Source organism: Artibeus jamaicensis, unplaced genomic scaffold (assembly GCF_021234435.1).
Source record: "Artibeus jamaicensis isolate MK-2021 breed Jamaican fruit bat unplaced genomic scaffold, CSHL_Jam_final contig_419, whole genome shotgun sequence".
Lineage (NCBI taxonomy): Eukaryota > Metazoa > Chordata > Mammalia > Chiroptera > Phyllostomidae > Artibeus > Artibeus jamaicensis.
This window is the reverse complement of record NW_026521824.1, coordinates 1,570,285-1,595,344: the sequence shown is the minus strand read 5'-3', so window position 1 is coordinate 1,595,344 and position 25,060 is coordinate 1,570,285. Positions and strand designations below refer to the sequence as shown.

Below are 25,060 nucleotides of genomic sequence, written 5' to 3'. Positions count from 1 at the left end.
AGAGGAGTTTTAATGGCCTCCTAGGCCATGCCCAGGGTGACTAGGCCCAGCTCCACCCATAGTGGGCAGGGCTCAGCACAAGGGACCTTGCAGAGCCTCTGCCGGTGCTAGACACCTGCCCCGAATGGCTCGGAACCCACGGAAGATGCTTCTCATCTCTAAGACGCTCAGAAACACCTGGGGAAGGAAGGGGGCAGATGCACGCCCCCCCCAATCTCACAGTTGACAAAACCAAAGTCAGGCAGGGAGAAGCCCGGCTTTTTGACCACATTCCCAAAGGTGGGGGCCTTGGAGTGGAGGGTGGGGCCACCTGGGACGGCCCTGCCTGGGTGTTCAGGACACACCTGGCAGCAATCCCAACCAGGTGTTGGGTCCGGAGGCCGTGCTGAGAAAGCAGGCCCAGCTGGCTCCAGACCCCGCCAGCCAGTGCCATGGGCCCTTCCCACCACCCAGGTCGAAGAGGCAGAAGGCATGTGACCCAGGGCCTAGATCCCAGGAGTTTCTCAATGATGCCACGTCACCCCACTCCAGGCAGGGAGCCTACTGGCTATGCCAGGGCCTTTGGGGCAAGGCTTGTCTGGCTCTGTGCCCCAACTCCCCCTGGGTCTCCAGCAGCTGCCCTGCCCCAGACTGCTGAGTGGCAAGCCAGCCCAGCTCCCTGGACAAGTCATTTCTCCTCCCCCTGCCTCGGTTTCCTCATCTGTAAAATGGGAATGACAACAGCCCAGTCCTTTTACAACTGTTGGGAGGACTGAATGAGCTAATATGAGAAAGTATCCAGTGACTGTGCCTAGTGCAGGCACAGCCAGCAGCATCACTGTCAGCCGGGCCGGGTCCCATCCCTCCCAGGCACACCAGGACAGACTGGTACACGACTACAGCTTGTGCTGCCCAGCGCCCTGACACCTGTTACTTGGGTGAGTTCAGCTTTCCCAGCCAAGAGAGGTCTAAAGAGCTTGTGTGGGGGTCTCAGAATCTTTGAGGGGAAGGAGCCACCTCAAAGAGAAGCAGGTTCCCCTGATGAACGGCTCCCAGCCCGACCCTTCCCACCATCACCTTGGGGACTGATCACCTGGGAATCCCAGGCTGCAGAGCAAAGTTTCGTATCTTTGGTGGCAAAGATTTAACACTCCCTTGCCCATCTCCTACCTATGCCACATGTAAAGAGGCTTCTGCCAGGCCTCAGTTTCAATGGGTGTTTCTAGTCTGGGATTTAGGTCTCCTGCTGACCTCACATTACCCTTTCCCCTAACTCCTGCAGTTAGGCTTGCATATTGAGCCGTGCTCTTTACATGTGTGGTAAACTCATTCAAAGGGCGGTGACTGCAACATGCCCTGCATGCCTCCACAGAGTAATTGTAGGAAGAGTTATTCCCATTTTAGTGGAGACTCAAAAAGGTGAAGTAAGTGGCTCCCGACTACACAGCAAGTGGGTGAAAAAGCAGACTTGCTTCCTGGCTGTGAAGAAAGTATTCTTTGGACTCACTCCTCAGCCCCTCTCTCCCCACACTACTCCCCACTCCTCTCTGGTAAGGGCTGTTAGAATTTTCCAGGGAAGTCACCAGACTGCCAAGGTCTCCTGAGGGGCCAGGCCCTGGGTGGGATTCCTAAGCAGGGCCACTTTAGTAGGGAGGTGTGGAATCCCTGTGACTTCTGGTCACCTCTGTTCTGGGTAATTTTCCACAGCAGCCACTTCCAGGAGGGGAACAAAGAGTGGGATGTCCAGGATGAGCCTTAGGGCCTTGGGCTTTCAAGGCTTCTCTTCGCCCAGGGTATTGCACCCCTCTTCTAAAGTATGCCACTAATTTTACTCCGGTGGAGGGTGTGGCCAGACAGAATAAATCTGGAAACTGAGCAAGGTAGTATTTGGGGTGGCATGACTCACCACGGCCAGGGGCAAAGAGGGACTGGGGTCTAGACCTCTGACAGTGTCCTTAGCTGCCCTTCTCCAAGGGGAAGCTCTTGCACACCTGCCTTTCTCTGCTTGCACACCTGCAAGGGTGGGAAGCTCACTGTCTTTTCATTTTCAGATACCTGAATGTTACTTCTGGCTGACTTCTCTTTTTTAAAAAAATTGATTGATTGATTTTAGAGAGAGGAAGGGAGGAGGAAAGAGAGAGAGAAATACTGATGTGCAAGAGAAGCATCAATCGGTTGCCTCTTGCACTCCCCCAGGCAGGGACCCAGCCTGAAACCCAGGCACGTGCCATGGCTGGGAATGAAATCAACAGTTTTTTAGCTCACAACTTTCCTCCCATATCCAGCTGTGGGGACAACCAATGGGCCTGGGGGCCACCTGGCCCAGTCCAGCCCTTGAAGGTGGGCTCACTTCATTACCCAGGACAGGAAGACACAAGAGAGTTCCAAGGATCAAACTGCCAAGGTTAGTTTGACTAAACAGCTACTCAGGGACAGCAGCAGGGTTGGGCCTCAGGGATACCTGCTCCAGACTTGGTGCTTATCTCTGGGACCAGTCGGGATGGAGGCCACAAGAAAGAGGGACTGTGTTTTAGACCTGAGCTGGGTTGCCCTGCATCATGAAGGTGGGGCTGAGTCAGAGGAGGCAGCTTGGCTGGGGACAGGCCTGGAGAATGAACCCAGGGCCCTGTGGGTTGGGGACAGAGCTAAATGGCAGGGGTGGGATTCCAAAGAGGTTGATTGAAATAAACGAGAACTGCCCTAGCCATGTAGCTTAGTTGGCTGGAGTGTTATCCTGATGGGCCAAGGTTTTGAGTTCAATCCCTGCTCTGGGCACATACAATAAGTGAATACATAAGTGGGTGGAACAGTAAGTCAGTGTTTTTCTTTCTCCCTCTCTCCCCCACCTTCCTCTTGCTCTAAAATCAATATATAAAAGATTAGTCCTGGCTGGTGTGGCTCAGGGGATTGACCACTCCAACCTGGAGACAGGCATCCTCAGGGTCCTGTTCCAGCAACTAAAGCTCAGAGTGGCGATGTAACTGGCCTGAGGCCACACAGCAGTTGTTGCAGCTATACATTGGATGGGTCTTTCTTGCTCTAAAGAGCCAAATCTAGAAAGCGAAGTTTGTCGGGACACCTCTGACCTCCCCGCAAGTCCAAAGACCTCTGGGACGGGCCCAGCCCTCCCGCTTCCATTCAGCCCCTTTGCTTGGTGCTGGAGAAACTGAGGCCCAGAGAGAGACCATGGCCTGCCCGAGCTCCCGCAGCAGCGGGCCGGAGACTAGGTAAAATAAATGACCGCAGGGTTCGCCGTCGGGGGTCGGTTTGCCCGGCGCCCAGGGGCCAGATGGCGCTCTCCCCAGGTGGGGCGGGGCCGTCCGGCCAGGGGCGGGGCCTATGCGCTCCAGCCCGCCCCCGTCCTGCCCTCCCTGCCTGCCCTAGCAAGCCTCCCCTGAGGAACCCAGTTTCTGAGGAACTTTTCGCGGGCACCGGGCCGCCACCGAGGCTAGGGCAGGCTGCGAACGCGGGGAACGGCGGCGGCAGCGGGCCAGGGCTGGCGGACGCAGAGCTCGTTGAGAAAGTCCGTGGCCCCCCAGGCCCAACCGGAGGTAGTGACGGCGAAATGAACGAGCCGCCCTTTACGGAGGCGGCCTTGGAGCATGGGCTGGCCGAGCCGTGCGAGCTGGACGCGGCGCTGCTGACTGACATCGAAGGTGCGTCAGGGCCAGCTGGGCTCCGCACGAGTGGGGCGCGCAGGTGGCGCCCGGCCTTTGTCTCCCCTGGCAGGGCGCGGGGTTTCCCGGCGTCTCTGTACTCCGCGCTACAGTGTTCAGCCAGCGGGGAGCCCCTCTGCTCCCACTCTGGCTCCTCGGGCTGCGCCGCGCAGACAGAGCGTCCCGATTCCCGCCCCCCCGCCCCCCCGCCCCGACCCTGGCGGCTGCAGCCGGAGCTTGGGACCTGGGCGTTGCGGAGGCCCCGCCTCGGCTCCGCCCATGACGTCAGCGCGGGGTAACTTACGGTCATTCCCTCTGCCGGGAGAGTTCAGCTCCGCGCTGAAGCTCTTGCGCTTGCGCACACGCGCTACTCGTCCTCCCGACACACACCGCAGGGTCAGGCTCTCCCGGTCGAAGACCGCAGCTCTTTGGCAGCTGTTGAATAGTAGGCCCCATCTTAGACATAGTGGGGCCAAGGACGGACTGGGGGTGGTCGGGTCACAGACCTGAGCTACCTCCCTTTCTTGGGAGCACAGAAGTTCCTAAGAAAACCGGCAAAAACGAATACTGATATTTAGTTGCCACTTGGGGGCGGAGCAGGGGTGGGGCTACTTTGGACACAGAGATGGGTCAAGATCACTCCTAGCAGACTTTTGAGCTGAGACCTGAGAGTCAGCTCTGGGACCAATTGAGAAGGATGTTTTCCCAGCCACCAGGACAACCAGGGCAAAGGCCCCGAGTTTGAGGACCTGGAGGAAGGCACAGAAGGTGAGGTAGGGAAGGTACGCCAAAGGATCACGGGACCTCGTCGGCCAGGGAAGGACAAGGGGCCCTGCGCTGGATTACTTACATCTTTTAAAGCATCATACACTAGTTATGCCGAGAAGGGATTTGGGGACCACCGCACGGCAGGTACCCATTAGGAAGTTGTTGCCTACTAACGAGCTCCCGCTACAAAGCCCCAGCAAGTTGCCTCTCATGGTTGCTGCACAGGTTCAGCAACATTGGCTAAGTTGCATTTGGTTGATAGGGAAACCGAGGCCAAGAGCTCAGGACTCCCACCCCTGGATGGACGTATCCATGGAGCCTCTTCTGCCTGGGATTGGCAGAACACACACATCTCCTTCAGCCTTACAGGTTAGCCTAGCTGGCTGCTGGCTGGGGGCACTTATCAGCTTGCTTTCCCTGAGACCAGGCTAGGGCAGGGCTAGAGAGGAGAAACCCTGATCACTTCATTCTGAATTCCAAACCCCAAGTCCTGGGGAAATGCGAACTTGACTCAACTGACAGTTTCACAAGTACTAGGCTCATGGGTGGAAACTGGGAGGTGCCATGACTAAGTGGCACACAACTGGGCTTTGGGGTCAGTACTTGAATCTGGACACTATGTACTTTAATACCCTGCACAAGCCTTCTCACACCCTGACCCTCAGTTTCCCCTCTGAATGCAAATGCTCCCATTCAAATCAGAGCAGGAGTACCCAGGTACAGGTCTGGCACAGACTTTTCTTATTTACTCATTTATAGAAACATTCTCTTAACCCTAACCCCCAGGGCCCAATGGGTCAGCCATTGGGCAGCCATTGGGGGTAGGGGCAATTGGAGGTCAGACTAAGTACCAGCCTGAGTCTGAGAAAGGTAACAACTGGGCCTCTCCCTGGGATGAATTCAGTCCCAGAACCACGTCTGGCTTGCCTGAGCTCAGGGAAGGGGAAAAACTGATGACCCACTTCCGGTTGCTGGCCCTGAAGTGCAGAAACTCATGGGCGGTTTCAGGACTGAGGTCCCCAGCTTCTGGCAGGGGTGGGCGGGGAAAAAGGAGACCCGCTCAGAGAGGCCTAGAGCCCTCCAGCCAGGCTCTCAAGGCTGCAGGTTTGCCCCTGCTGCCTTCCAGCCCTGCCCACTAGCCACCATGCTCTCATGGTGCCACAGCACAGAGCAGCTGCCCAGAGCCACCACTGCTGGCCACAGCGTGGGCAGGAGCACTCTCACTGGGTTAAACATGAGGTTTGCCCACTGCAGCAGGTTTCTTGTTTTTTATTCAGACTTTCTGCTCTTTTCCCCAATTACACACACCTACTCTCTTTGCATTTTAGAATAATTAGCAAGCACAGGGGAGCAACAAAGAAGGCAAAATCTTCTTTGAACCTTCTACCTACAGACAAGCTCTGTTAATTACATGGGAGATTATTTCCTATGTACCTGGACATATTTTTTCAGAATGGCTCCACACTCTTGATCCTCCTTTTAAAAACAACTTCACTGAAGTATAGTTTGCCTGTCCTAAGATTTACCTATTTTAAGTGTACAATTAAATGAGGTTCAGTAAGTTTATCAAGTTGGGCGAGCATCACCTGTTGGCTAAAGAACATTTTCATCACCCAGTATGTTCCCTCTTGCCCATTTACAGCTGCTCTGTAGCCTGCCCCAGCCCAGGCACCCCCGGGTCTGCACTTTCATGAATAGAGTCCATTGTAACCTACTTCGTCCCATGCCACTAGTCAGGGCCCTTGGCTTATCCACCTATCCCAATCGATGGACATCTAGCTCGCTTTGTGCTGCAGTGGACACCCCAAAGCCAGTGTTTGCCAGGAGGAGTCTGTGTTTGGTTCCATAGGTAGGCTGTGGCTCTGGGAGGGGAATTGCTGGTCTGAGGTTGGGCTGCTTTCCAGCCTTTCCCTGCCCTGGGAGCGAGGCACATTGGATAAGGTCTAGACAGAGATGACTTGAGGGTGTGAAGGGCAGGGCCCAAAGGTCTCCAGGTCCCCTGGGAGGAACAGGGGTTGAGAAGTGGGCCAGGGCTCTGGAGCTGGACCAGACCTAGGAAGCAGTGCGGAGCCTTGGGAAGGGGACTGGAGCAGGGCATTGCCGTGCTTGAGTTACTTCTCCTAAGTCCCCTCTGATGGCCGGGGTGGAGGATCACTGCACGAATAGGGAACTAGTTGAACACTTGCTGCATGCCAGGCACTATACAGACCACTGAGTCCTCTCAACCACCCTGGTGGGTAGACTTAGAACCCTCACCCTACAGATGAGTACCTTGAGGCACAGAGAGGTTAGGAGACTTGCCTAAGTTCACACAGCCAGAACATGGCAGAACCGGATTCAGGCCCAGGCTGTGGGCTCCAGAGCTCTCTTTTAGCTCTGAACCTATGGGCTCCTGAGACTGGGGTTAGGGGTAGGGGGTGGCAATAGAGCACAGAACAAGAGGCTGCTCCACGTGGGGTTGTTTTGGGGCCAGGGAGTGGGTCATAGAGGGGCACAGGCCGGAGGTTACCTCCCTCTCCCAGCCAAGAGTGGCTTTGGAGTCACGAGACTGAGGACTGGCACCAGAGAGCCAGGCACAGGCCCCAAGCCCCACCCTGCCTCCTAGCCCTCTGCCACGTGAACGGTAGCGGGGTGGATCTACAGTCCTGTGTTCTGTGGGCAAAGGCTCTACCTTGGTGACAGTGCCCAATGGCCTCCGATGAGCTCCACTGCTCCCCACGCCTCCTTTCTTGCTCTGTGCTCCGGGACGCCTGGCAGCTGTGGGCAGAGGGGACTTGAGAGCCATCTTGTCTCACAGGTTTGGGATTATTGCTAAGCTGGTGTCTTCACCTTCCCCCTGATTAATTTATCAGACCTTGCACATGCTTCTAAGTGCAGAAGAGACAAATGGAAATTGAGTTTCTGGTCAGGGCCCCCATATACTGTGGGGGGCCTGTCTGAGGAACCCCCGCAGGCTCCAGAGGCACAGCTCGCTCTACCCCCCACCCAGAGGCCTTCGAGTTCACATGGTGTGTGTGGTGCCCCAGGGGCCTGACAGGCTGGCCGCCTGCCTGGCTGTTGCCTCCCTCCGCCCCTTCCTGACTGTGCTCACTGGGCTCACAGCCCCACGGGCCCTCCCAAGGTGCCTAAACCAACCACACCGAGCCTCACCTCCCAGGATCCAGACCATGCTGACCAGCTGTTTTTTGGATCCGGGCCACCTGTGGTGGTGAGGACACACTGGGGCGACACTGCCATCCGGTACCTCTCCCACTGCATCTTGTGCCCAGTTCTCTTCCTGGTCCCACTAAGCAAAGTCGTCGTTCCCCTCCCCCCCTTAGAAAACACAGCCTGAGACTGCCTACTGGCCAGCCCCAGCTCATAACTCCCCAGTCCCCAGACTCCCTGTGGCTCCCCAGTGCCCCCCAGAGTTCCGTTTCAGATGGCATTCATGGCCTGCGAGGCGTGCCAGACCTGTCCCTCCTCAGCTATTTCCTGTTCACCCAGAGCCTGCCCTCAGGCTCTCCTGCCCTCCTGCTCTGTCGAGGTGCCTGTCCTCCTGGTCCCAGCCCAGCCCCCCTCAGGAGAGAGACCCCTCCTGTTAGACATGGCACCCTTCCTGCTCCCCTTCCCGCCCTCTTTGCTGCCTCTTGGCACCTGGCCTGCCTGACCCAGGGCTGCAGGAAGTGTACCATCCCCCTCCCCCAACCCCTGCCCAGTGGCAGTGCCTGGCCGCTTTTCTTGGGGAGAGTGCCCTGCCCTCTCTGAACTTTCCACCCCTCCTGGAAAGCAGGAGGTAGAGGCTACAAGGTTTTCTGTCCCTGAGCCCCTGAGCCCCGGTGGGTTCCAGCCCTGATGCCTCTGAGGGGACAGGGTTGGGAGGAACAGAGAGAAACATGCTGGGAATGGGTCCAATAGACAGGCAGGCAGATGACTGGGAGTTACCTTCTGCTCAGTGGTTACCTCACTGAACATAAACATCCTGAGTCAGCCCCAGCCAGTGCTCACCACTGGGCAAAGGCCTGGGATGTGGACTTTTCCCTGCCAACAGGTAACACTCGGATGGGAATGGCTGTGCTGGCCCAAGAAAGTGTCTCTCTCTGCCGGCCACAGGCCCTGCGGATCAGTCTTTTGACCCTGGGAACCAACTGGGATGGTCCACATGTGAGACCCGTGTCCCACATGGCCCCATACGGGGCTGCTGATAGGAGGCAGGGGGGTCTTTCAGTCTGGTTCCAGGTTTGTGAGTCCCCTGCTAGGTTTGGGGTTTGGTAGGAGGTGTGGCAGGGCTGGGGGGTATCCATCCCACCTGGAAGAGTTAGTGGCTTAGAGAGGCCCACTCTGACCTGGAGCCCTGTGGAGGCCCCTACTTCTGAACTAACACCCCAGCTCTATCCAGTGAGCTTACCTCTCCCAGTCACACCTCAGGCCTCCCCTTCCCAGAGCTCCAGGGTCCCCACTCTCCCTGCAGCTGGAAGGCTGGGTATCCAGAGGGCTTCACATGCAGCCTCTGCTGTGTGGCCATGGACAGAGTTGGCTTAACCTGTCCGACCTTCGGGTCCTTGTCAGTGTACTGGGAACAGTAATACAACCAGCTTCTTAGGGTTGTGGCCAATCGGATGAGCTCATTTAGGTCAAGGGTTTAAGTAGTACACTAGCACATAGCATGCCCTCAGCCAATGCCAGTGAGTATTCAATTATTATTTATTTATTTATTTATTTGAATCCTCATCTGAGGATATGGTCATTGATTTTAGAGAGAAGGGAAGGGAAAGAGAGAAACATTGATCTGTTGCCTCTCGTATGTACCCCAACCAGGGACCAAATCAGCAACGTGACATGTGCCGTGACTGGGAATTGAACTTCCACCTTTCAGTTTATGGGATTACGCTCCAACCAAATGACCATACCAGCCAGGGCCAATGCCAATTGGTATTATTTAAAGCAAGGGTCCCCAACCCCTGGGCTGTGGACCTGTACTGGTCTGTGGCCTGTTAAGAACCAGGCCACACAGCAGGAGGTGAGTAGCGAGCAAGCGAGCACAGCTTCCCTCAAATTACTCCTGTCCCTGACTCTACCTCGTCAGTGGAAAAGTTGTCTTCCACGAAACTGGTCCCTGGTGCCCAGAAGGTTGGGCACTGCTGCTTCTGAGCACTTCACCATGCCCTGCACCTGTTATGTGTAGCTCATCAGGGTTAGCGGTGATAATCTGGGGACCTGTGTTCAAAGTGTTTAGGATGTTCTGGGCTGTGGCTCCTAGTTCCAAGCACTCGCTGTTTGGAGATTCTGGGTTTCTGGGTGGGAGGCAAAGTGGGGATGCTCGAGGCCAATGGGGGGCTCCCTGCCCCCACCTTACTCCCAAGGAGCAAGCCCCCTGAGGTTAAAGATATAGAGATAAGAGCTGGAAAGGACCTTAGAAATGCCATTGTCATCACTTCTGCACTCTGCAGATGAGGAACAGAGGCCTGAAGACACTTGGCTCACCTGCCCTGCCACCCAGGGCTGCGTGGTCCAGGCCCAGTGGCAGCAGGATTGGGGGTGGCGAAGGACCTGGAGACCCATGAGAAGCAAAAGGGGAGCCAGGCCCAGCAGGGATTGCTTCCCAGGCCAAAGAACCTGCTAAAAAGTGTTGCTGATCTCCGGCTGCAGGTGATTGTTTCCTGCACAGAACACCTCAAGATAGCATTGGACAAGCAAATCAAAGCACTAGTCACCCAGCTCTTGGGACTAAACAAAGCATCCAGAAGTAAATAAAAACAATAACACCCAGTGCTGGTGATGCTGTGAGGAAATGGGACGCATTGCAGGGAGATTGTAAAGGACTTATCTTTTCAGAGAGAATAGCCTGGCAGCTGTGCAACAGGTCACAGGGAAACAGCCCGAAAGGGAGAAATAGATGCAATCTGTATAAAGATGTGCATGGCACCACAATTTAGACAGGGAACTAATGCAGTTGCTCAGCAACAGAGCCACTGCATCAGGCCCGTGGGTTCTGTGGGAATAAGGATGGGCTCGAGTGCACACCTAGGACATGATGTCTGAGTTGGTACTGATGGGCATCTTGTGTAATGGCCATTGTACAGGTCATGTTCAAGGATCTGTAGATTTGGGAGCTGGTGCGTGGGGCGGCACAGGTGAGGGGAGGATCTGAGAAGGTGATGTCAGAGCAGGTTTTGGAGGAGGAATAGAATCTTGCCAGGTGGACAGTGAATAGTGGGAAGGGCACTCCCGGCGGAGGGAAAGGTCTGGGCAAATGTATGGTAGTATTAATTAGCATGATGTGTTCAGAAAACAGACAAGGAAGGAGGAAGGCTCAGCTGGCCCTGGAGCAGTGGGGCTCAGGTGGCGGGAAACCAGCAGCTGGGTGGTGGCTGGCAGTCTATACAACCCTCGACTGTAATCCACTCTTTGCTCAGCCCTGTGCTGGTTGCTCTAGGGTCACAGAGTTGGTTCCAGCTTTGGCTCTGCCTTGAGGGCCCCACTGATGCCTGGCCTCCAAGGAAGCTTAGGAAGGCCGCAGAGAGGAGGCAGTGCAAGCTGAGCCTTGAAGGGCTTTCTGTTGCCTTCCTGACCTGAGGCAAGTGGTGACAGCAGGTCAGGCAGAAGCAGGCTAGAGCTGGGCTCCTGGCAGGCTAGGGCTGACAAGTGTTGGCTCTGAGGTTGGTGGTTCTGGGTCTCAGTCCCAGGTTCTCCACTTGGCAGCTGTGGGGCCTTTGGGCACGTGGCTGCCCACTTAGTCTTAGTTTCCGTCTAGAGAGCCCATCCCATTCCAGGAAAATCCAGCACACACTTGCACCCCTGGGACATTCCTGAGTGCACAAAGGGCAGCCGGTGTCCCGGGTGCACACGTGGCCAGCTGAGGACATGCGAACCTCCTGACCCAAGTCCTCAGGGTGATCAAGGAGGCACAGGTGGCAGCAGCAAGACGGATGGTGGGCAGAGTGCAGCCCCAGCTCCCTTCAGTGTTTGGTGAGCGCCCCATTCCCACCCTGCGCCCTCCATCAAGCAGGTAGAGGCAGACCACCTCGGTGGCTCCCAGGAGCTATATCTTACTCTCCTGAGTGGTGGTGCTGCGTCACGTGGTTAGCGTTCTTTGCAGTCAGACAAACCTTGGTATCCGCACTACACAGGAGAGTGTGCAGACCCCTTTCCAGCCCATACCGTGCCCTGGAGTGTTGGTGTCCTTGGCGCAGGTGACGGGCCACCTTGGATTGGAACCCCAGCTCCTTGGCTGCTCCCTGACCTCCAGCCCCAGCCCCTCCACAAGCACACTGGCCTTCTGTTGCCTCCACATCTCATCAAGCCCACGTTTGTCTGAGGGCACTGCACTGCTGTTTTTCCTGCCCAGGACATTCTTCCTCCCTCCTGGCCCACTCCCTTATTTCATTCAGGCCTTTCTTCAGATGTCACCTCCTCAGAGAGCCCTGCCCTGACTACCTCATCTGCAGTGCCCCTCACCCTTTCTGCTCTGTCTCAGTTTTGTGTGCTCATTACCACCTGCACCCACATTCCTCCCTGTATTTGCAAACCGCTGGTCTCCCTCCCTGGAACAGGACCTCCCCAAGGGAAGGTCTTTGTGCTGTGTCCCTGTACCTTCTGTACCTGGCACAGGCCCGACACACGGCAGGCCCTTAGGGAAGGGCAGTAGTTCCTCTCAGAGAATTACAGGGTCCGGCACACATAACACCCCCTTTGTATTACAAAATCTTTCATCACAAAGTCATAAGCGTGTAATTCTGTAACATAACAATATCACACCCAAGTACACCATGTGACACTTTAGGTGAAATGTTCAAATTAAATTAAATGTTCAAATTAAAACTATAAGAGTTATTATATCCAGATTATTACCCTATGAATCACACTCAAGCAGGCCTTACTTCTGCTGGACCCTATAGATCTGGGCTTCATGAACCAGGTCATAGTCCAAGGTAGTGAGTTCCCTGCCCAGGGAGGCATGCAAGTAGAGTTTGGGATTCAAGCCTTCATGCAGGTTGGATGAGCTCTAAGCTTCTGTGATGGGCATAGCTGGGCTCCTGCAAGTTCATGGTATGGGGTCCTCCTGGGATTTCCATCACAGCTTCACAGAGTAAACAAGCCAGAGAGTCAAAGGCTGACCCACATCTGCCTTCAGAGGGAGGTTGGAAGGTACAGCAGGGAGGGAGAGAAGGAGGGGTGGTTTCAGGTTTCCTTTTGGGTCCTGACAGAATTAGGGCTGAAGAGGAAGAGGAGGAAAAAGGAGGAATGCAGGCTAGGAGGTGGCAGGGAAGGTGAAAAATGGGCAGGGATAGAGGGACATGGTCACACTGAGTCTGTGTTTCCTGCCCTTTCCCTGGGTTCAGAGAGCGCTCACAGGAGCTGCATGTGCCCTCTGAGTCCACCTTCTTGGGGGAGGCCCCATGCTCCACTGACTCGAGGGGTCCACAGCCGGAAAGTCAAAGCTGTTTGGGCCTGCAGTCCTGGCTCCCAGGACCAGGACCAGGTGAGGCAGGAGAGGTGTGTTTTCAAACAGTGTACCCTAGGTGCTTCTCCTGCCTCAGCCTAGTCTCAGCCCCGCTAACTCTGTAAAACAGTTCCCATCAAATGGACATGGAGTTCCAGTTTGGACATTCCAAGTGTCGGGTAACTCACCACCTGACTTTCCAGTTCTAGACCATTCACACTGGTAAAGAGGGACTGACCTTTGTCAGGGCCTTGCTGAGTGGTGGGTGCTTCACACCTGGCTCTCCCAGAATCTCCCTCTGGAGAGGAGGGGTAAAGGCTCTGAGAAGGGGCCAGTCTACCCAGGGTTACACAGCAAGTGAGGGACAGAGAGAGGTTGTATCTGGGGTGGGGTGGGGGACTATGAGGCTGGCTCTCAAATTTCCACCCTGGAGTCTTAGTCCTGGCACCCACCTTCTGCAGAGATGGCTGACAGACCAAGCTCCAGGGAGCAGTGAGATGGGGCTGGTCAGGCCACGAGTTCAGTGGTTGGCTGGCCACTACACATGCCACTGGGTGCCTTGTGGTTGCATCTTAGCCTGTGTCATCTGCCCCCAAGGCCCAAGGCCAGCCCTCCTCTCAGAGCCTTTCCTGACTCTTGCTGTCTTCAGAGGGTCCTTGAGTGACTGTCATCTTCCTCCTACCTCAGGTCTGGATGGGGTGGAAGCAGAACGCAAAGATGTGAGAAATAGAAAGCAAAAGGAGACAAGGCAATGTGCCAAGAAGAGAAGAAGGGGGTGGGAAAGGGAGGGGCTCACAGACTGGGGAACAGTAAGGGAAGGGTTGGAGGCATGAGGTCTGCTTTTGAGCCCTGGCCTGGACTCCAGCCTGGGTCCCATCTTCTTACTCAGATAAGTTAGTGTTTTACACCAGCACCGTTCGGTTATGTGTTTTTGAGGTGAGAGTGTGAGCACCCACAGGCAGAGGGCTGTGGCTGTGTTAGAGAAAAGTTCTGTTGTCCTTGGCACCCCCACAAGGCCATGGAAGGACCTGGAAAAGGGGGGAACTGGGTGTGTGTGAGAAGATAGGTCAATTTTCCTCATTGAAGCTCCTGAAGAGGGAGAGCAGCTGGGGCCAGGGGGGCTCCAGCCCCCTAGGACCATCTCCTCAGGTACCTTGCCTGTCTGCCTGGGATTCGGCCCCCTCCCAAGCTATCAGGAGCTTGGGAGCAGCAGGAGGGGTGGCTTGTGCTGTGGTTGGAGACTGGATCAGGCCTTGCTGGTGGTCTGTTTAGTCACAAAAGCCTGAGCTGCTAACCTGGGCTGCTGGCCAGGCTCTGTGTGTGTGTGTGTGTAACTCTGACCTCGCACAGAAGGGAAGATAGGCCTAGGTACCCCCTCAAAAGACCCCCAGAGCCTGTCACCCTAGGGCTTGACACCCTGCCTTCCTTACCTGTCCTAGGGATTGAGTTGCCTCTTGGCCTCCCAGGACCCTGCATTGAATAAGAGTCAGGCTTCACCGGGACTGCTGGGGGCCTGTAAGGCTTCCCGGGGCAGGGAAGACTTCACTGACCACACATACACCCTCCTATACCCAGGTCCCTGGGCAGAGGGACATCTGTGCTGAGAGTCAGGAGATTTACTTATTATCTGGATGTGTGTTTGGTGTAGGGGTTTGCCTTCTGCACTCTGGGCCTAGTTTCTTGGCAGTGACCTGTTATCGCGTGTTCCCGGGGCCGGTCCCATGATGCATCTACTCCAGGAAGGGGAGGCCCCGGCTCCCTGAGCCATAAATGCTTCTTGGTTCTGAGCACAACACCCATACCTCCTTTACTTCTTTTATTTGATGTCAAGGAGATGTGACTATCCATTTTTTGGAGGAGTAAACCAAGGCTTAGAGCGGTGAAGAGCTGCTCAGGATGTCAGCGAGCCGGTGGTTTCAAACACAGAGCGCCCCGGAGTTCCTCGGGCTTGTGCGCACTCCATGCGGGGCACTGACCACAGGTGGTAATGGAGGTGCTGGGGGCTAGAGCGGGAGCGCCGCGCAAGGTGACCGCCAGTAACCCAGGCAGCTGTCGGCGCTGAGCGGGTTAAGGGCAGACGCCCGCGGGTAACCCCGGCCCCGGCAAAGTCTTGGGGTGAAACCCGAACCTGAGCCACCGTCGGGTGGGGCAGGGGGCGGGGGCGGGGCCCCAGCTAGGCGGTGGCGCGGCGGCTGATTGGCCTTACTCGCTCACCCCACGCCCGGCCCGCGGCCGAGGGGGCGGGCGCGGGCCCGAGCCTCGGGAAGGGGCGGGGCCGAGGGGCCGGGCGGAGCGCTCCTCCCGCTTTTAATGCGCCCCGGAGCCGGGCGTGGCGAAGTCGACGCGGAGACCCGCAGGCCAGCTTCCGGGACACCCCAAGGGGTGGCAGGCCGCGGAGTCATGGATTGCACGTTGGAAGGTATTTTTTGGAGGACCCCCACCCCTTCATTACAGAGCCTCCACCTCCGCTGTGGGGTCACTCACCCCGGTTCCCTGGAGGGTGTGTGTGTGACTGGCGTCTGTTGGAATATGAATGGGAAAAAAACGGTTGCCGAGGGGGAGGTGTACCACTTCCCAGCTCCCAGGAGGGATAGTGGACCACCCTTCAACCTCATTAGTTTCCCCCATCCTCTGCCGTCCGTCTGGGGCACTGGAGGAAGGACCCGAGAGGGGGCCAGTGGTCTTTCTGTTGCCCAGGGGAGCTCTGGATTGTCCAAATCCGGGACCCCAGCCCTGGATTTAGTCAGGACCAGTTTTCTTTCGGTTCCGCAGTTTCCCCATCTATTAAAGGGCTCAATGAGGACTGGGGTGAGGGATGGGAGATCCTGCTAGTGAAAATACTTTATGCCCTCGTAAACCTGGAGGGCCCACAAAATATTTCTGTTGGAGAACCCAGGAGACAGCCCAGCACCCCATCTTGCTCTCTCAGAGGTCTTAGGGAGGCCCCTCGTGCAGTGACTTTGTTGTCTGGGCACCTATAGGTAGGAAGGAATTGGCCACTAATGAGGCCCCACTCTGTGCTGGCTGCCTGCCTGCAAAGCCTCTTAGCAGCCCTGCAGAAGGGGTTTAATCTCTTTTGTTGTATGGATGAGGGATGAGGAAGCTGAGACACAGTGAGAGGAGACCATTGGCTCAGGCACCACCTCAAGTCAGTGTGGACAGGGCTGAGAACTCTGGCTGGGGACCCTGGGGGCTATGGGGCTCCCAGAGTGTGCTCGTGGGTCCTGCAGGGTACTTTGACCCAGTGGGCAGCTGCCCATAGTGAGTGAGAGGACCCCAGGATGACCCGGCCAGGTTGCCAGTTACCCTCCGTTGGGGGCAGGGGGCTGTAGTGGAGTGTGTGTCCTAGTTTTCAGGAGGAGGAAGGAATCAGGACAGACAGCATTCACTTTTCCCCCTGTATAGAGGGACTCTAGAGTCCCGAGTGGCCGGGTCCCAAGGGTGCTTGGCTACAGAGTCTGGGCTTGTGCCCAGAACATGCAGAGACACACTGCTTGGCACACGCATGCCCAGCAGCTGACTCTGCCCCAAGCCTTGGTCTGGTCCACAGAGTATGAATTGGTAATGGCTCTTAAATCGGCAATCTTGGACCAAGCTCCAGCCTACGTGTGGGACAAGTTAATAGGCCTTGTGGGGCCTTGGCCCTGCATGTCACTGAGCTTATCTAATTGTTGCAAGGGGTTTCTGGTAACCTGTGAAGCACTAGGCATTGCTACTAGATGTCACAGGTGCCTAAGAAATGGCTGTGTACCTGGGACCACAGTCTTGCATATGTACAACAGTGTGGACAAGTAGTGTGCCAGTGTGTGATGCCTTTTACAGGGTCAGTTCCCATAGGCTCCACAGTCCCTTACATAGCCTCTTCTTTCCCCAGACATGCTTCAGCTCATCAACAACCAAGACAACGACTTTCCTGGCCTGTTTGACCCGCCTTATGCTGGGGACAGGGCAGGGGGCACCACCCCCACCAGTCCTGAAGCCAGCTCCCTGGGCAGCTTGTCTTCACCTCAAGCCACTATGAGCTCCGCACTTGAAGGCTTTCTGGGGGGGCCCAAGGCAATTCCCCCACCATTGTCCCCTTCCCAGCCTGTACCCACATTGAAGATGTGCCCCTCTGTGCCTGCCTTCTCCCCTGGGCCTGGTGTCAAGGAGGAACTGGTGCCGCTGACTGTTCTGCAGCATTCCACCCCACAGCCTCTGCTGGGGGCCCTCCTGCCCCAGAGCTTTCCAGCCCCAGCCCCACTGCAGTTCAGCTCCGCTCCAGTGTTGGGGTACCCCAGCCCTCCCGGAGGCTTTTCCGCAGGTAAGGGGGCATGTGGAGGGAGAGGGATGGCAGGAACAGGGGGAAGCGTTCACTTTGGTTGTGGTGGAAGAATTTGCAGGATTTAGAAAGCTATCTCCTCTCTGCTGCTTGAGATACTGATTAGCAGCACCTATGTTCCCGTTGTTCGGCTAAGCCTTGCCTCCCATTCCACTGGGGCGTCCGCCTCAGTGCTGCCCATCCAGAGACACAGGCCTGGCTGGAAAGCTAACATGTTCACATCAGAGCCCCAGGCAGGGGATGTTGACAGAGAAAACTGAGGCCACACAGGTAATGACTCACCCAAGGTCACACATGCTAGGGACCTGAGGGCAGGTTGGAAGTGGGGTAGGGCAGCTTGTACCAGAGACTTCATCTCTGCAGGGAGCACTCCAGGGAGCACTCCACAGCCACTGCCTGGCCCACCAGGGGTCCTGCCCTCCTCCTTGCACACCCAGGTTCAGGGTGCAGCCCCCCAGCAGCTGTTGACAGCCACAGCCACCACCACAGTAGCCCTTGGAACAAACAGTGTGACCTCGCAGATCCAGCAGGTCCCGGTAAGGGGGTTTGTCCAGGGGCTGGGGAGCTGGCAGCTCCTGGTCCAGACAGAGCTTATAGCAGAGACCTCCCCTGCCCCCAGGTGCTGCTGCATCCCCACTTCATCAAGGCAGACTCGCTGCTTCTGACAACCATGAAGGCCGACACAGGAGCCCCTGTGCAGGCAGCTGGTGTCGGCTCCTTGGCCCCGGGCACAGCTGTGCAGACTGGGCCCTTGCAGGCGGGTAGCATGGGCAGGGTGGGAGGGTACAGGATCTGTGCACATGCATGCCTGCCTGGTGACGCATACCTGGCTCTACAGACCCTGGTGAGCGGTGGAACCATCCTGGCGACCGTGCCGCTGGTGGTGGACACTGACAAGCTGCCCATCAATCGGCTGGTGGCCAGTGGGAAGTCCCTGGGTTCGGCCCAGAGTCGTGGTGAGAAGCGCACCGCCCATAATGCCATTGAGAAGCGCTACCGCTCCTCCATCAATGACAAGATCATCGAGCTCAAGGACCTGGTAGTGGGCACTGAAGCAAAGGTGCGGGTGAAGGCCTGCACAGGCACAGAGTACGGTGACTCTGGGCAAGGGGGCAGTGGGTAGGGAGAGAAGGACTTGGGCTGAGCCTGGACAAACCAGGCCTTGGGCTTCAGTCTGCCCAGGCCTGATCAGCTTTATTTATCCAGCTAAGCTTTATAGAGGGCCTCTTGTGCACCAGAAGCTGTTCTAAGCACTGGGGATAAAGAAGTGACCAGGCAGGCAAAAATGCTCCTGTTGAGGAACCAACATTCTAGTTGGGGGAATGACAATAAATAAGATAAATATGGAACGGTTAGCCAAAATAATTTTAGGACTGTACAAATGGAACTACTCCTTAACTGCCACAGTTGAAATTACATTCTACCCTTTGAAGGCAATTGCAAGGCTGGAAATGAGTTTGACACCTCTGGGTTAGAGTATGACAGATGGTGTTAAGTGCTATGGGAGAAAAGAAGGCAAGAAGAGGGATGGTGAGTTGCAAATCTGAATCAGGTGGTCAGGGAAGGAAGGCCTCACAAAGTGCTATGATGCAAAGCAGACCTGAAGAAGGTGAAGGAGTGGGACGCGAAGATGATAATAATAATAGCAGTTAGTGAGATGGTACTGTATGTATTTTACATATTAATTGTTATGCCCATCCTGTGAGGAAGGTACTAGGGGAGGAACATTCCATGTAGAAGGAATAGCAAGTGCAAAGGTCCTGAGGCAGCTGTGTTACAAAGAAGCCCTGACCCCCCCCCCTTAGGTGCCCACTTGCCAGGCCTGACTGGTAACTACTATGCTGTCTCTCTCCCACTTCCTGCAGCTGAATAAATCTGCTGTCTTGCGCAAGGCCATTGACTACATTCACTTTCTACAACAGAGCAACCAGAAACTCAAGCAGGAGAACTTGAGTCTGCGCACTGCTGTCCACAAAAGCAGTGAGTCCTGGCCTCCCATGGCCTATGGTTCTGGCCCTGCCTCCAGCGCTGCCCCACCCCTGGTCTCACCTTAAGCTCTGAGCCTGTAAGGGCTCTTCGCCCTTCCTTTTTCCTAATTTGGCCCTCAGAAGCTAGGCCAACTCCCAGTCCCCTTCCCCAGGACCCTAAGTTAATTTGGGTGGGTGGGTGTCTCTGGCCTGTACCCTCAGCCCTGCTCCTCTCCCTCCTGTAGAATCTCCGAAGGACCTGGTGTCTGCTCGCGGCAGCAGCAGGAACTCCGATGTGCCCATGGAGGGCATAAAGCCCGAGGTGGTGGACACACTGAGCCCACCACCTTCGGACGCGGGCTCACCCTCCCAGAGCAGCCCCTTGTCCCTTGGCAGCAGAAGTAGTGGCAGTGGTGGCAACAGCAGTGACTCGGAGCCCGACAGCCCAGCCTTCGAAGACAGCCAGGTTGGGCTCTGCACCATGGCCCTTTCTGGTCTCAGTGCGCTAGGGCTGGGCCAGGAAGAAGCCCCTAACATGTATCACCTCCTGTTTTGTAGACAGAAAACCTGAGGCCTGGAGCCCTGCAAGGCCCCACAGTCAGGGTGGGTGGAGTGCTGGTCCCTCCAGCAGTGCTCTCCGGGCCACTCCCACTCTGTCCTCACCACCCTGCTTCACCCCAGCAGGTGAAACCGGAGCAGCTGCCATCCCCCCACAGCCGGGGCATGTTGGACCGCTCCCGCCTGGCCCTGTGTGCTCTCGTCTTCCTCTGTCTCTCCTGTAACCCTTTGGCTTCCCTGCTGGGCAGCTGGGGTCTTCCTGGCTCCTTGGATGCCACCAGCACCCAACAGGGTCCTGGACGCAACGTGCTGGGTGCTGAAGAGAGAGGTGGGACAGGCCAGCATGGACACCTCTGGCAGAGAGGTAGCAGGGGGACTTTTGGGTGTGTAGACCCCAGGCCTCTGGGCTTGGGCTCTGCACTTCCTGGGAGCTATGTCCCCAGCCCTTCTGTCTGCCCCCAGATGGCCCTGCCTGGGCACTGAGGCTGGTACCCCCACTGGTCTGGCTGACTAATGGGCTGCTGGTGCTGTTCTCCTTGGCACTTCTCTTTGTCTATGGAGAGCCAGTCACACGGCCCCACTCGGGCCCTGCCATGAACTTCTGGAGGCATCGTAAGCAGGCTGACCTGGACCTGGCTAGGGTAAGGGGCAAGGAGAAACCTGGGGGTTTCCTGGGAAGGTGCTTGGCATCACCTACTCTCCCTTGCCCTCTGGGTGGGCCATGAATCTGCCCTGTCCTCTTCACTCTTGTCTCCCACTGACCCTTGGTGGCCCAGCTCACACTGCCGGGGGACATCGGAGTCATAGGGGGAGCCCAAAGTAGAGGGATCTTCCATTCAGAGCTAGAAGAAATGCCATGCTTCACCCAGAAAACCATCACCCACAGGGGGACTTTGCCCAGGCGGCCCAGCAGCTGTGGCTGGCACTGCAAGCACTGGGCCGGCCCCTGCCCACCTCCCACCTGGACCTGGCCTGTAGCCTGCTCTGGAACCTCATCCGCCACCTGCTGCAGCGTCTCTGGGTGGGCCGCTGGCTGGCAGGTCGGGCTGGCGGCCTGCAAGGGGACTGTGCTCTGCAGGCAGATGCCCGCACCAGTGCCCGAGAGGCGGCCCTTGTCTACCACAAGCTATACCAGCTTCATGCCATGGGTATGATGGGCAAGGAGCAGGCCTAGGGGATTCAGCCACCTCCGACAACAGCCCAGCTTCACGCCCTGCCTGTTTTCCAGGGAAGTACACAGGTGGACACCTCACTGCTGCCAGCCTAGCGCTGAGTGCAGTGAACCTGGCAGAGTGTGCAGGGGACGCCCTCTCCGTGGCCACGCTGGCTGAGATCTATGTGTCTGTTGCCCTGACCATCAAGACCAGTCTCCCGCGGACCTTGCATTTCCTGACTGTGAGTCGGGGGTAGGCTGGTGGGGACAGGGCTAGGGGCTTGCTTGGCTTTGTAGCTCTGGCCAGTGGCTCTTAGAGAAGGGGCTGCACTGTATGAGGCCTTTGATCACAGGCTGGGCTCCAGGCCCAGCTGGGGTCTCAGCCCAGGGTCAGGTTTGAGCCCTGCCTGGCCCAGTGTGACAGCCCACCTCCCCTCACTCACAGCGTTTCTTCCTGAGGAGTGCTCGCCAGGCCTGCCTGGCACAGAGTGACTCGGTACCGCTTGCCATGCAGTGGCTCTGCCACCCTGTGGGCCACCGTTTCTTTGTGGATGGGGACTGGGCCGTGAGCAGACTCCCCAGGGAGAGCCTGTACAGCTCTGCTGGAAACCCAGGTGCTGTCTCACCCCGGGCCCCTCCTCATCCTTTGTTTTCCATTCCCTTTTTCTCATCCTCACTCCTGCCCCATCCCTCTCCCCTGCATCTGTGGATGTCCCTACCCACCCCTGTCTGTTGCCTGGCCATCTGCTGTGGCTTTGGGGGCTGGGTCTCTCCCAATTAGGGCTCTTCAGAAGCAAATGGAGACAGGGAGACAGATCTGCAGGCAGGCGGTTGATTTGGGAGGCAACCCAGGCAACAGCCCTGCGCTGTGAGGAGGTCGGACAGGGGAAGACAGCTGATGAGGGAGTGTTAAGGAGTAGATGGCACCTTCTGAGGTCAGTTATCCTACGGGCAAGGACAAGGGTGCTTCGTCACCAATTTTTATCTGTCCCAGAACCAAGCCCACCCCTGTGCCCCTGAAAGAACCCTTGGTGTGGAGAGGGGGATATGGAGAGTAGAAAGTCCCCCAACTCACACCCTCCTCCCCACAGTGGACCCCTTGGCCCAGGTGACTCAGCTATTCCGAGAATATCTCTTGGAGCAAGCACTGAATTGTGTAGCCCAGCCCAGCTCCAGCCCCGCATCAACTCTCGGGGACAGGTGAGTATCCCCATTGCCCTCCGTGAGGCAAAACCCCTCCACTGTGGGGTCTGGGAATGGCTGTCCAGGGACTTGTGGAGGTGCCCAGAGCCAAGTGACTAGCCACTTACTCAGTGGCCCCAAGTAGATCTCAGTTCCTCTCTGGGTTTTAGTGTCCCCACCAGCCTGGCAGGAGGAGATTGGGCCACTTTATAGAGCCAGGAAGTCAGGCTCTGCTCTGGTAGGAAGATGAGAAGGGTCACTGCCCCCGTTCTAATGGCCAGTCCCTCCTGCCACAGGGAATTCTCAGATGCCCTTGGGTACCTTCAGCTGCTGAACAGTTGTGCAGATGCTGCCAGGGCTCCGGCCTGCACCTTCTCCGTCAGCTCCAGCTTGGCCACCGACACAGGTGAGCCCCGGGCCCCTGCCCTGTGACTGCCACTCAGTGCCTGCTCCACAGCAGCTCAGCCTCAGGTGCGGTGTGGCTGAGTTTCAGGGAGCACCCCCATCTGCACCCCGCTCCCTGCAGGCACAGACCTGGTGGCCAAGTGGTGGGCCTCACTGATAGCTGTGGTGACCCACTGGCTGCGGCGGGATGAGGAGGCAGCCGAGCGGCTATACCCACTGGTGGAGCGCCTGCCCCGTGTCCTGCAGGAGTCCAAGTGAGCGCTGGCCAGATTGGCCGCCCGGCATCGTGTCCCCCACCTTGTTCTGCCTAGTTGGGATCGCCACCCTTTGTTTCCCATGAAACTGGAACCAGGGCAGTGGAAGCTCAGTGAAGGCCTGTGGCCTGGTCTGACCATCCCTCCTCTGCCTCGGCCCCAACAGGAGACCCTTGCCCAGGGCAGCTCTGCACTCCTTCAAGGCTGCCCGGGCCCTGCTGGGCCGTGGGAAGACAAAATCTGGCCCGGCCTGCCTGGCCGCCTGTGAGAAGGCCAGTGGGTACCTGCAGGACAGCCTAGCTACCACACCAGTTGGCATCTCCATTGACAAGGTGAGGGTTGGAGCCAGGGGCCTGGTAGTCTGCAGGGTCATAGCCTTTCCACTCCCGGGCCATCCCTGCACAGGCTGCAGAAGGCTGGGGTTGGCCTGATAGTATAGGACTGGGGCCCAACTGGCTGCGCTCTCTGGCTGACTCGGGTCTCTTGGAGAGTAGTTACCACCGTTCAGCCCTAAATTCCCGCCCCCCGGCCCAAGGAGGGATGGGGTGAATGATATGGCAGGGCCTTCCTTGGAGGCTGCAGCGGTGGCTGGTGGTGGGTGTGGAGGCCTGGAGAGGTGGGCGGTCCCGAGGTGCATTGCTGTTGCATTGCATGTGTGTGAGGTGGGTGCAGTGCCTCGGCAGTGCAGCCCGGAGCCAGCCCCTGGCACCACAGGCCCCCGCCCCTCCCCCTCCAGAGCTGGAGCCCCCCAGTGACCCCCGCCCTGCCCGCCCTCCCCAGGCTATGCAGTTGCTCCTGTGTGACCTGCTCCTTGTGGCACGCACAAGTCTGTGGCTGCGGCAGCGGCAGCAGCCGTCTGCACCAGGCCAGGCCTTGCAGGCCCCAGGCGGTGGAGCCCTGCCCTCTGCCCTCGAGCTTCAGGGCTTCCAGCGGGACCTGAGTGGCCTGAGGCGTCTGGCGCAGAGCTTCCAGCCTGCCATGCAGAGGGTGAGTGCCCACCATGGGCTCTTCCCTTCACAGGGGATGTGAGGCAGCTGGTGTGGAGAGAGGGTGGGAGCCTGGCCTGAACCCCGACTCGCCTGGCCTCTCCTGCCCAGGTGTTCCTACATGAGGCCACAGCCCGGCTGATGTCAGGGGCCAGCCCCACGCGGACACAGCAGCTCTTGGACCGCAGTTTGAGGAAGAGGGCCGGTTCCTGTGGCAAAGGAGGTGAGAGGGGCCATGGACCTTGTAGAGGTGTGTGGGGGTGCCGGTCCAGCCTCATCTTCCCCACCCAGGTGTGTGTGTGGGGGGGTTTGCAGTGTTAAAGAATCCAACGAGGTGACCGTCATTTGTGGGATACATGACTGTGCACGTGTGTCTGTACCATGTCTGGCCCTGAGAGGGGACCAGACCTTCCGAGAGTGTGCCTGAGATCCAGATGGGGAGGCAGGGGACAGGCACTAAACCCCGCCCACACCCCACCTTGTGATGCGGCTTGTGTGCAGATGGGGTGGAACTGGAGCCACGCCCCACGCGGCGGGAGCAAGCCGAGGCCCTGCTGCTGGCCTCCTGCTACCTGCCACCCTGCTTTCTGTCGGTGCCTGGGCAGCGAGTGGGCGTGCTGGCCGAGGCGGAGCGCGTGCTGGAGAAGTTCGGTGGTCGCCCCCTGCTGTACAACTGCCAGCAGATGCTCCTGCGCCTGGGCGGTGGGACCACAGTCACCTCCAGCTAGACAGGCCCCCTCGCCCCAACCTGCCTGCAGTCAGGGCCCAGCACCCATTTTAAGCCACCTTGTTGCCTTCTGGGTCTGTCACGGGCCAGAGCCTCGAATGCTGAAGGCAGTGCCAGAGACCCCAGTGTCCACGGTTCACTTAAGGACTACACTGCATCGGCGGGGTTTGGGGAGGGGAATGGGACTTTTCTAGGCTTTTGCTACTTGCCCTGGGAGGCCAGAAGGGACTTGACCCAGTCACCCCTGCCCCCTCCCCAACCCGACTAGCAGTGACCAGGATGGTGCTGACCTCTGGTGGCTGATCAGGGGGTTGCAGGGGTCGGTCCAGTCTGTCACCTCTTGGCTCTGTAGGTGCCTAGTGGCTTTTCCCTGTGCTATGTAAGAGGGAAGATAGGGGGTACATGTCACTCAGCTGTGGGGTGGGGGGCAACTTGGCTTTCCTGGCCAGCAGGGGGGCCGTGCACCAACGCCCCTCTTTGCTTTCTGGAGAGATGTGTACATAGTGTAGATCAGGGTGCATCAGCCTCCTGGCCTCGGAGGCCCAAGTGTTACTTTGCCTTTTGCAAACTTTATTTTCATAGGTCAACGAAGTTTTGTACAGAGAATAAAAAGTGAAATTATTTATAATCTGGGTTTTGTTTCTTTGGGGAGGGTATGTGCTTCAGCTGATGTACTTGCTAA

At 57.4% G+C, this 25,060-nt stretch overlaps 1 protein-coding gene across 7 annotated transcripts; it reads left to right on the top strand.

The window, feature by feature from the left end:
• The first annotated feature begins 3,348 nt into the window (after positions 1-3,348).
• SREBF1 (sterol regulatory element binding transcription factor 1) lies at positions 3,349-25,006 on the top strand. Of its 7 annotated transcripts, none has more exons than XM_037163231.2 (19): positions 3,349-3,635; positions 16,700-17,128; positions 17,510-17,682; positions 17,766-17,903; positions 17,985-18,206; positions 19,012-19,126; positions 19,359-19,579; positions 19,798-19,999; positions 20,134-20,312; positions 20,558-20,819; positions 20,900-21,066; positions 21,270-21,438; positions 21,916-22,024; positions 22,303-22,412; positions 22,533-22,665; positions 22,832-22,997; positions 23,446-23,652; positions 23,763-23,874; positions 24,153-24,480. In XM_037163231.2, exons 1-19 carry the CDS (start codon positions 3,545-3,547, stop codon positions 24,377-24,379), a joined length of 3,432 nt encoding a protein of 1,143 aa, XP_037019126.2. In that variant the 5' UTR covers positions 3,349-3,544; the 3' UTR covers positions 24,380-24,480. The 7 variants fall into 7 exon arrangements, with proteins under 7 accessions (XP_037019126.2, XP_037019125.2, XP_053521629.1 ...); XM_037163230.2 differs by having other exon boundaries at positions 19,795-19,999; XM_037163229.2 differs by having other exon boundaries at positions 3,504-3,635; positions 19,795-20,035.
• The last annotated feature ends 54 nt before the right edge of the window (positions 25,007-25,060 follow it).

Coding starts and splice junctions, on each gene's coding strand:
- SREBF1 (XM_053665654.1), top strand. CDS start 3,545: ATGAACGAGCCGCCCTTTACGGAGGCGGCCTTGGAGCATGGGCTGGCC. Junction 20,313..20,557: donor CTGACCTGGACCTGGCTAGG/GTAAGGGGCAAG, acceptor CATCACCCACAG/GGGGACTTTGCCCAGGCGGC. Junction 21,439..21,915: donor CAGCTCTGCTGGAAACCCAG/GTGCTGTCTCAC, acceptor TCCTCCCCACAG/TGGACCCCTTGGCCCAGGTG.